Source organism: Eptatretus burgeri, chromosome 17 (genome assembly GCF_056783735.1).
Source record: "Eptatretus burgeri isolate ZD-2024b chromosome 17, Ebu_testis_v1, whole genome shotgun sequence".
NCBI classification, from domain to species: domain Eukaryota; kingdom Metazoa; phylum Chordata; class Myxini; order Myxiniformes; family Myxinidae; genus Eptatretus; species Eptatretus burgeri.
In genome coordinates, this window is record NC_140977.1 from 58,179,175 (window position 1) to 58,191,283 (window position 12,109).

At 40.5% G+C, this 12,109-nt stretch overlaps 1 protein-coding gene across 6 annotated transcripts in view; it reads left to right on the forward strand.

The window, feature by feature from the left end:
- The window catches only part of LOC147010231 (voltage-gated potassium channel KCNC1-like), a 164,934-nt gene that overhangs the window by 73,340 nt on the left and 79,485 nt on the right, over positions 1–12,109 (forward strand). For all 6 annotated transcript variants that reach the window (XM_085862931.1, XM_085862933.1, XM_085862930.1 and 3 more), the window contains 3 exons: positions 3,478–4,819; positions 4,963–5,115; positions 8,815–9,010. In XM_085862931.1, the coding sequence (XP_085719057.1) occupies positions 4,551–4,819; positions 4,963–5,115; positions 8,815–9,010 (618 nt within the window). In that variant the 5' untranslated portion in view covers positions 3,478–4,550. The remainder of the gene's footprint in view (positions 1–3,477; positions 4,820–4,962; positions 5,116–8,814; positions 9,011–12,109) is intronic.

Genomic DNA, 12,109 nt, shown 5'->3' on the forward strand with positions numbered 1-12,109 from the left:
GAACGCTCCAGATTCGAAATAAAACACGCTCGGCACACAGGTTGGTTTAAATAAGCAACTTGATGACGGAATGGGAGATTACAGAACAATGGTTTTTTCAGGGTGTCCCACATAGGAAATGACTTCGGGATTTTTTTTGGCATGGTTCGGGCGAGGCAGCTTGGCTGACTCCAAATTGACTAATTTTAACACGAAAACGAAACATCTTGCTTTGAATGATTTTGATAAAACCTACGTTTAAAAGCTGTTTTTAGCTAAACTTTGTTCTGTTAGTGTTCTGATGATTTAAGATATAACCATGAGAGACATGGACACGAAATACTTCCTAATTTTCACAGCACGACTGTGCTCTGAAAAGCACTTCCCCATTTTACAAAACCGAAGGAGGGATATCCCTTTCTTTCGTGCTTGAAGAGATAAAGTGAATATACTCGATGGAAATGAATGTTATAAGAAAATTAAGTTATTCCCGAAAGTAGAACATGGACAAATATTCATTGGTTCGCTCTTTGAGTGGAATGAAAATATGAAAGGGAAGAAGTGCTTTAAACAGTAAGTCTCAATTTTACATTTTCTTGTATGGGAGGGAAGGGGATAGGTGGGGAGAAAATCAGTCTCTTATTTTGAGCTTTTGGGGCTTGAGTCAGAAAGTTTTTCCCTTTTCCCCCATTCATTTGAATGGACGTCCCAGAAGTCCCATTTATCATCTACTGAGATGGATGATGCTTTATATCGATGAGATGGATGATGCTTTATATCGATGAGAGGGATGTTGGTTTATATGGATGGATGATGGTTTATATAGATGAGATGGATGATGGTTTATCTCGATGAGATGGATGATGGTTTATATCGATGAGATGGATGATGGTTTGTATAGATGAGATGGATGATGGTTTATATAGATGAGATGGATGATGGTTTGTATCGATGAGATGGATGATGGTTTATATCGATGAGATGGTCAGGTTAGGTCAGGTATAGGAGCATGTGCCAGAACAGCGCGTCGCTGTGTCCACTTTCCGCCGGTACTCCAGGGGCCTCCGTCTGGCCATCCCCCAGGCAGATGCCAGGCCCATCCCCATCCCCTTGAGATGATTGTCAACCTGCTGCAACCACGAGGCACGTGGTCGGCCCACTGGCCTCCTCCACTCACGAGACTCCCCCGCTGAGAGAATCTGGTGAGCAGGATCAGCATCAGGAAAACGAGCCACATGTCCATACAGCTGCAACTGACGCTCACGGACTATGCAGGTAACAAATCTCATCCGAGTCCCTCTCAGCAACCGCTCGTTGGACACAAAATCCAACCAGCGATAGCCAAGGATTGTCTGAAGAGACCTGGTACCAAAGGAATTAAGTCTCCGTCTCAGATCCTTGGTCAGAGTCCAAGTCTCGCATCCATAGAGCAAGACTGGAAGTACCAAGGACCTGAAGACTCGGACTTTCGTCCTCCCGCACAGGTACCGGCAGTGCCACACCCCATGATCCAGTGAATCCATGACTCCCCAGGCCCGACCCAGACGTCTATTGACCTCTGACTCACAGCCAGCAGAGACATGAATATCACTGCCAAGGTAAGTGAATCTCTCCATGACCTCAACATCCTCACCACAGACAGGACAGCAGTATCCAAGATGTCACCGAAAGCCTGGATCTTAGTTTTGACCCAAGAAACCCGTAATCCCAGCGGCTCCAACTCCTCATTCAGCACATCGAGGGCCCCCAAAAGGATGTCTAAAGTCTCCGCAAAGATGACTGCATCATCTGCAAAATCAAGGTCCGAGATCTTGACATTCCCAAACGATGCACCGCAGCTTGATCTCTCTGACATCCTCCCTAAAATCCAGTCCATACAAGTGCTGAAAAGTGTGGGGGACAGTACACACCCCTAACGAACTCCAGTAACAACTGGAAATAAGTCAGAGATGGTACCACCACACTTCACAGCACTCTCAGTACCAGAGTAGAGTTCAGACATCAGATCGATCAGTTTTGGTGGCACCCCACGAAGACCAAGAATCCTCCAGAGGACATCCCGATTCACTGAATCGAATGCTTTACAGAGATCAACATAGGCTGCAAGCAGCCCCTGCCGAAACTCTCGTCTGCGTTCGGTGAGGACACGAAGAGCAAGGATACGGCCAATCGTTGACCTCTTTGGTGTAAAGCCTGACTGCTCTGGACGCTGGTGCTGAAGCAGATGGTGGCGAACCCTATCAAGAATTATCCGAGCAAAGACCTTGCCTGGCACTGAGAGCAGTGTCACCCCTCGGTAGTTGTTGCAGTCTTGGCGATCACCCTTCCCTTTCCAGAGAGGGACAACAAGGGCCCTCTTCCAATCAGTTGGGATGATGCCTGTGTTCCAGGCAGAGCACAAAACTGCATGCAACGACACGAGTGCAGGAGGACGTCCACAGACACAGTTGGGCAATAGATATGGATGGCCGTTGGCTCACAAGGAGCTCCTCCGCCCTTTGACAGGTTTTGTTTTTAATCCTGCTGGGTGTCCATATCCAAACACCCTCCTCACCAGAAAACCTGGTGGGTGAGACGGTTTATTCGCCGACATCCCGACCATGGAACAGGTTAGTACAGGTTTACATGGTACCTGTAGCAGGTCACACATCTAACCTGACCTGACATGACATGATGAGATGGATAATGGTTTATATCGATGAGATTGATGATGGTTTATACAGATGAGATGGATGATGGTTTATATAGATGAGATGGATGATGGTTTATATAGATGAGATGGATGATGGTTTATATAGATGAGATGGATGATGGTTTATATAGATGAGATGGATGATGCCAGTTTATATAGATGAGATGGATGATGGTTAGTATCGATGAGATGGATGTTGGTTTATATCGATGAGATGCATGATGGTTCATTTGGATGGATGATGGTTTGAAAAGATGAGATGGATGATGGTTAAAAGAGATGAGATGGATGATGGTTTGTATAGATGAGATGGATGTTGTTCTTTATCAATGAGATGGATGATGGTTTCTATAGATGAGATGGATGATGGTTTATATCGATTAGATGGATGATGGTTTATATCGATGAGAGGGATGATGGTTTATATCGATGAGAGGGATGATGGTTTATATCGATGAGATGGATATTTCATATAAATGAGATGGATGATGGTTTATATAGATGAGATGGATGATGGTTTATATCGATGAGATGGATGATGGTTTATATCGATGAGATGGATGATGGTTTATATCGATTAGATGGATGATGGTTTATATCGATGAGAGGGATGATGGTTTATATCGATTAGATGGATATTTCATATCAATGAGATGGATGATGGTTTCTATTGATGGATGAGATGGATGATGGTTTATATGTATGGATGATGGATTATATCGATGACATGGTTGAGTACATCCTTTCACTTTCTTTTCTACCCTTTTCCCACCCCATTTATGCCGTTCCATGATCCACCACCTCAGCACGTGTAATGTGAACAAAACAAGCTGGAACAAGACCAACAAAAGGCAACGCTCTTTTGCCTTGATGCACCTCTCTCTTGGTGAACCTCTGAAACGTCCTTGACCCCCCCCCCCCCTATCTGTCCTTCTTTTATTCCTGACTTTCTTCCTTGTACTGGTTTAAAAATATTCTTTCGAACAAGTTGATAGTCATTCCTTTTCCCCTCTTTTCCCCTCATTGTCCCTTCACAACTTTGTTTCTGGGTGCATCGAAGTGTGTACATTAAGGGCCATATGGCGTCAGACACACAAACAAGGAAACAGCAAACGCAGTGTCTGCCTCAGCTTCCCTTGACTCGTCTTTTGTGCTGATATAGTCTCGTGAGATCTCGTGTGTGTTTGTGTGTGTGTGTGTGTGTGTTTGTGTGTGTATTTGTAGTGTGTGTCTTTACTCTATATGCTTACTTCATGTCCAGTACTCTTTTTCTTTAGCTTCTCTTCAGTCACACACATCCTCGTACGTACTGGACCATATGGCGTCGGACACGCAGACAAACAAAACACAAACACGGTGTCTGCCTAGGCTATTTTTTTTTTCGCTTTTGGTTCTGATAAATTAATTACGAGAACTCGTTTGTTTGTGGCTTGTTGTCTGTCCAGTACTTGTCTCCGGGATTGATTGTTGTCTCTTCATTGATTCATTTTGTCCTTGTCCATCCTGCTTTATCCCACTTAACCTCATCATAAATCTATACCAAGGAAACTGTGTACACACATATTAGGTATGTCACACTGAAGTACTGACAGAATCTGAAGTCATCCCGCACCATTACACTTCACTCTTGCTCTCTGTGACATCTCTTGAAACTATCTGAGCAGTGCCTGTTGCTTGCTCCAAAGGCTTCTTTACGGAATCGTTGGAGATCTCCATTTTAGGTCTTTTGACTTCCAAAAACCTCCTCCTTTGAAATTCCAGCAGAACGCGTCTTCATCTTTGACCCTTTCTTTTTGCACATTTGATATCCGCTCCTCACTTTGCTCCCTGCGTCGGAGTTCCACCACGGTCCTGAATCCAGGCACAGCTTTCAGGCTGCATGATCAGCTCCGTGTGCGTATCGTCGTTCCGCGGACGCAAGTCCGGGAACAATAAACCTCCTTCGCGCACATGCCTCCGTGGTACCATGGGCTCCAGCGAAGAGGAAGAAGAAGAGCGTGTGGTCCTTAACGTCGGGGGAACGCGACACGTGACGTACCGGAGCACCTTGAGGACCCTCCCTGGCACGCGACTCGCCTGGCTCGCCGAGCCGGACTCGCATCGCACGCCCGACTTTGACCTTCACAGTGGAGAGTTCTTCTTCGACAGGTGATGGATAAATGGCATGAAGTTTCTTCTTTGTTTCTCCATCGATCCACCCTCACTTGTTTTATCACTGGCCGTTTCTCTTTGTTTTATTTTTGCGTTCTTCATATGTTCTACACACTATGGTGACATTTCTTGTTCACCAGGCATCCTGGCGTGTTTGCCCACGTGCTTAACTATTACCGTACGGGCAAGCTGCACTGTCCGGCTGATGTGTGTGGACCACTGTTTGAAGATGAGCTTGCCTTTTGGGGCATCGATGAGACCGATGTGGAGGCTTGCTGCTGGATGACATACAGGTATTGTAATGGAGGAGGTCACATGAAGGAAATTAATGGGTATCACCCGAATATTGGTAATATTCATTATTAGGTTGAAAAGTTGCACTTGTGAGGTGATGCAAGCTTAATGACATGGAATATATTGAGAAAGAAAGAACTCTGAATACCTTATTCGGGTTGAGTTAGTAACTTATTTAAATGACTTTGTTAATTTGTGATTAACTTTGTAATTTGTGATTTGCTAAAATATTATCTCATACATGTCGTTATATAGATGATATTTGTGTGGTTAACAATAATTTTTTTGATCGGCAGCTTCACAAGGTTTACCCAGATAGCCTGATTGTAAAGAGGAGTGATAATTATGATTGTACAGTTGCTGCATATCTGGAGGTGTTGGTTAGAGTTAGACAGAATGGTTTTAGTACAAGTGTATATCACGAAGTTGACGATTTCAGGTTCCCTGTAGTCTTGTACACCTTTCCCGGTATCAATGTACCAATTAAAATGGGTTACAATGTCTTTTCATCTCAGATACTTAGATTTGTGAGAATTTGTTCAGTAAAGGATTATTTTGTGGAACATGCTGAGAAGGTTTTTTTTTTTCCGTCATTTTAAACAGAGGATATTTGGCTGATTGTTTGATTAGGTCTTGTGAAAAGGTCTTTAGATTCCATCGTTTCCTTTTATTTAAGTTTGGTTGGTTTTCGTGTAAACAAGTTCCTATTGCATTGTGTTTGATATAATAATTAATTAATTAATTGATTATTTTAGTGAGGTAAATTCTTTTAGAAATAAAGGGGGATACTATGAACCCACCCTGGGAGGATTCCATTCCACATTCTGAAACACACATATGTAGATACCAATCAACGACACACACACACACACACACACACACACACACACACACACACACACACACACACACACACACACACACACACACACACACACACACACACACACACACACACACACACACACACTCAAATGTACACACACACACTCAAATGTACACACGCATCAAGTAAATAAAAATGACAAACACAAGCATTTACCTTGAAACAGCATTCTTTGAAAGAGGATTTAAAGTGGGTAATTAGCGAAATTCAATTTTAAAAATGTATCAAGCCAGGGAACACAAAATGTCGATCTCAACTTTATGCCTTCACAGCTAGAACAAACATGGCGAACACCTGATCGTATGGACCTTTATTGTTTTAACTTATATGCATTGATGTGAAAGTAAGAGGTGGATTACAAATAGAGATCGCACAAAGCGATCCTTGCACATTTTCAGTGGATCGGACACCTCCCGAGTCGCCGCACGGCACCGCAGGACCCAACAAAGGCGGAAACGTATGTCTCATCGATGTGAGATTGAAAGCACGTGTACTTTTTCCTGAAACGAACAACCAAGCAGCTTGGAGAGTGCTCACCAAGTGGCTTAAGCATTCAAGCAAGCACTCCAACAAAACGGTCGATATGAAACGGCTCCCTCGGCACGCAATTGGCAATCACTGAACCATCGTATTAAACATGTACCTCCCAGAGACACCAGAAATGTCACGTATGTCCGAATTGGACAAATGAACACTTTTCATGGAATCGGAACTGCTTGTAAGTTCGATTCTGAAGCTTAAATTTTGTAATTCCTTTTAGTTTAAGAGATACTCGTGGTGAATGCTTCTGTGGAAATGAAATAAAACAATGAATGCTGACGTCTCCGGGCGTTTATAAGCATTTCAATGTACCCAGTGATTCGAAGCTATGACGGATAGCTGGTTCCAAGTTGTGGCCTGTTCCAAGTCAAGGTGAGGTTGAGCCGGTCAAAACACATGGCGGCTTCAGACCCCAGCAAGGTTACCCAGGAAACGCCTTAACACCCCAGACAGCGAGGTGGCCGAGGATCACCCGATGAACGATATAATTAAATAACGCCGTTAATTATCTTCAAAAGGGGTGTTTTAATTAACCCAAACACCCAATTTTCACTTTCACTTCCTTGGAGATCTCTTCGTATGCATGCAAAGTTTCAGGCTGCTAGGTTTTATTGTTTTGGAGTTATGGAGGAGACATACACACACACACACACACACACACACACACACACACACACACACACACACACACACACACACACACACACACCTTTTATTAGCATAGATAATTAAACATGAATAAATAAATATATGGTATTAAATAATGGAAGTACATGTAGTCAGATAAAAAATATAATAAATAAATATTATTTATAAAATACATTATAAATAAGCATTAAAATAATTTGTTGGTGGTTGCTATGATACGCAGTACAGTATGTTAAAATCGGTTATTAATGACAGTTTGAATATTTGAATGACATTTTGAGTCTATGGTTAGATGGAGGTGCTGTGTCATGGACATGTCTTCAAGGTGAAGTGTTTATCGCATCACATAAAGTGATGTATGATTAAAGTTATTCATATGTCGTAATACTTTAAATAAAAGTAATAATGAAATAAGTTTGAATAAGGATATTGCATTGCTGTGTTGGCTGACTGGACACAACTTTGAGGTTGTGGGTCCATTGATATTGAGTAATCTACCGATGTCTGCGTTGGAGTGGCGACCCGTCCAATATTGTGCCAAATAGCCAAGGAGACTGCTTTAGCAGCACCAATGCTCTGCACAGAGTATGGTCCCAATGGATGGATGGAATCTACCGATGTGGATCCGTGACCAGGGTTATGGATCCACCGTTTGGAGAGGTTGTGGGCTGAAAGGATTGAAACCTCGATGAAAAACGGTGTCCAGCTAATGATCCGGGCAGTTGGGAAATCAGTAAATTGTTTATAAGTTAAGGTTATAACTTAAAATAAAATAGCTTTTGTAAGTACTTACCAGTGCATAATATATCCGTGTGTGTGTGTGTGTTGTTATGTCTGGCTTCTTTGTTGGGACTACGGTGCAGTAATTGGTCTTTATTTTGATTAGTATAACGCAAGCACACTCTGACTACGTCAACCTCGAGTAATAGGATCCACTTTCTACCACGGTATGTTTGCCACTATATAATGTGTAATAAGACCGGTTTGATGGGGTCAAGGGAAGAGTTGAGTGGGGGGAACATAAACTAGTGATGAGAATTAAATGTGCTGGGGCAGGATGGCCTCAAGGAACACACACTTGCCTCTAAGCTGTCATCCCGACCCAGCTATAAACTGCCATCCCAGTGTTTCACAGGCATGCTGATTAATCAACGTGTGTGCGGTCCCTCACATAGACATTAAGTGGGCATCTCGTCTGCCAGCATTTGTTAGTGGACGTTAAAAGACCTCATGGTGTCCTTAGCGAAGAATAGGCAAGTTATCCCCGGCACCCTGAACAAATTACAAAATCCTGCCCTAACCTTGGTCATCCAGTGAATGAAAGACTCAGGCAGGCCAAGCTTCCCTTGGCTAACCCCACAATAATTAATGTGGGAATAATTGTGGCTATTAAGGAAGAATAAAAATATTAAGTGATGGTAATCAAATAAGGAATGTTGTGATAGAATAGATTGAGAATGCGAATGGTAATTGTAAGATTGAGGACTTGATTTGCATGAAGGATATGAGTAGGTACAACAGATGAACAATGCAGGTGTGCAGGTTGCTGACAATGATAGAGGAGATAAGAATTGCATCGATCGCATGGTGCCGCACCTCCAAAAAAGTCCCATTCTTCCTGCAGGCAGCACAGAGATGCCGAAGAAGCTCTGGACAGCTTTGAGAACACAGATGGTGCCACACCAGGAGCAGACGGCTGTGAGGCGAAACGTTTTGGACGAGACGAAGCCGTGGGTGATGGAGTGACTGGCTGGTGGAGACGTTGGCAGCCTCGAATCTGGGAGCTTTTTGAGGAACCGTACTCATCCACTGCTGCTCGGGTATGTATGATTGGTGGTTTAGGGGAAGTTGTTTAAGGAATATTGAGAGACTTAATGCTGTACAATGTAGTCTTGCTTTCATGCTTGATGAAGGTTGTGTCAGGGTAATATCGAAGAGGCATAATGGTAGGAATGTGTGTACAGTGGCCTTATATTTATTTGTTTATTTATTTTTATTTCCATCATGCTAAGACACTTGCCTGCTATTCCAGAGGTCATGGGTTAAAATCCACCTGAATGCAGTGATATTAAGGATTTGGTTGCCAATCTGTATTTTCTACAGAATTACCATGTTGCCATTGTATTGTTTGTTTGTGATGACCCTGCTGGCTCATTACTGATCTTGAGCGAGGAGGTGCTTACACTGCCTGACCTATTATACGTGTGGTCCCCAAACACCTTTTGTCATTGACTCTTAAATGCCTCTTACCAGTTTGAAATGGTAAGATTCCATTTTAAGAATTAATTTAAATTAAATTTAAGAATTTTAAGATTAAGATACTAAAATTCCAGCTATATGTAAAGGCAACACTATCTAAACTAGAAACTTCATAGAACACCTTACCCCACGCAGTATTTAAGGATATAATTCAATTGAAATAAAATAATGATTTTAAAGGTCGTATGAAAAAAATTCTGAAAGTTTAACGCCATTGATGCATTATCTTATACACTACCTTATTGAACATGTTCAGACTGCTAAACTGGAGGCCTTTGGAAGTAGCAAAAAGGTGATTTGTGATCCACAGTGTTCAAGTATATTATTCAATTGAAATAAAATAGAAAGTTTAAAGATCGTATAAAAAAAAAATTCTAGAAGTACACCACCATTGACAGACCATTTTATCCACTACCTTCCCAAACACGTTACATTATTTAATCACGCCTGTTGTTTGTGTCCTTTATAACGTCCATAAAAACTGTAAGTTTCCTGTTTGGAATGATTTTTAATTTTCTTTGACTGCCAAACAGGCAGAGTAAAAATATCGCACCAGTGTCCGAAAGAAGTGATTCAGTTTGGCATTTTTAATAGAAAATAGGCAAAGCTTAGAAATGAATGGAACCCATTAGAATTACCCTTTATAATTACTCATTAGAATTACCTTTTTTGAGAATTACACTTTGGAATTACCCTTTAGAATTACCCTTTAGAATTACACTTTAGAATTACCTTTTTTAGAATTAACCATTGGAATTACACTTTAGAATCCTTGAGAATTACCCCTTAGAATTACCCTCTAGAATTACCCTTTTATAACCCTTCAGAATTACACTTTGGAACTCTCTGTAATTCCACTTTAGAATCCTTTAAATTACCCTTTAGAATTACACTTTAGAATTACCCTTTAGAACTAAACTTAAGAATTACATTTTCGAATTACCTTTTTTAGAATTAACCTTTAGAATTACACTTCAGAATTATACTTTAGAATCCTTTAGAACTACCCTTTAGAATTACACTTTAAAATTACCTTTTTTAGAATTAACCATTGGAATTACACTTTAGAATCCTTGAGAATTACCCCTTAGAATTACCCTTTAGAACCCTTCAGAATTACACTTTGGAACTCTATAATTACACTATAGAATCCTTTAGAATTACACTTTAGAATTACATTTTAGAATTATCTTTTTTGGAATTAACCTTTAGAATTACACTTTAAAACTACCCTTTAGAATTACACTTTAGAATCCTTTAAAACCTCTTAGAACCCTTTCAAATTACACTTTAGAATTACCTTTTAGTATAACACTTTAGAATTACACTTAAGAATCCTTTAGAATTACCCTTTAGAATTACACTTTAGAATTAACCGTTACAATTACCCTTTATAATAATCCTTTAGAACCCCTTAGAACACTTAGAATTACCCTTTAGAATTACCCTTTAGAATTACCCTTTAGAATTACACTTTAGAATTACACTTTAGAATCACCCTTTCGAATTACACTTTAGAACTCTTTAGAATTACCCTTTAGAATTATTTTTTGAGTTATTCTTAAGAATTACTTGATATAACCCCTTAGAATTACCCTTTAGAACCCTATATAATTCCACTTTGGAACTCTCTATAATTACACTTTAGAACCCTTTGGAATTACCCTTTAGAATTATGTTTTATAATTATCCTTTAGAACCCTTTAGAATTAACCTTTGGAACCCCTTTGAACACTCTGGAATTAGACTTAAGAACCCTTTAGAATTAAACATGTTGGGTTAGAAAGGTTCTTATGCTTCATTGTTAATGGATGGATGGACGGACGGAAGGAAGTACATCCTCAAATATTGAAGAGGCTTCACCGCTTACAAATTATCTCATTCCACTCTGTGCATGCACGATCGGGACAAACTCAGAGCCAAAGTACTTCTAACGTGTAGGTTTGTTTTCTGATTGATGGTCAAAATACAGCATTCAATTGGAATAAAGTTGTACCTCAATCATAAACTGTTGTTTGTGGATGGAGAGACAGATGGACAGACAGACAGAAGTGAACCTATTGCTTAAGCTCACTTTTTGCTTCATGTGTGTGGGGTAATAATCCAAACTGTATTTTAAAATGGAAACATCAACCTCTTTGAGAGTTACTATCGAATACACGTTGGGTTTCAGGTTTGTTATTGGTTTGTCTGACTTAGCTCATGTTTAACTGTAGAAAGTTTGACTAACAATTTTTTTGTCGTTCTGTGTCTGAAAGTGACACTGATGTAACTGTAAAATGTAAACCGATGTAACTCGAAGTTTTGAAAGTGTTTGTAACCAATAAAAGTCGCAGAGAATTTGGAAACTTATGTCCGTGTAGGATTTAAACAAACACAACTCAAATTCTGCACATATTCCATGAAAAACCAGGGAGTTAATAAGGAAAACGTTAGGAATATAAATGTACTTATAGAGAAGAAACATGAAGATAGTTGGGTAAGATATTTCTGTCAGGAAACGGCAGTATAAATATACAGTGCTTATAGAAAGTCTACACCCACTTTCAGAATTTTCACCTTTTGTTACCTTATAAGCTGTAATTAAATTACACTAAGTCAGACTTTTTCCACCTTTATTTACACATCATAACCCACAACTTCCATGTGAAAAGCAAATT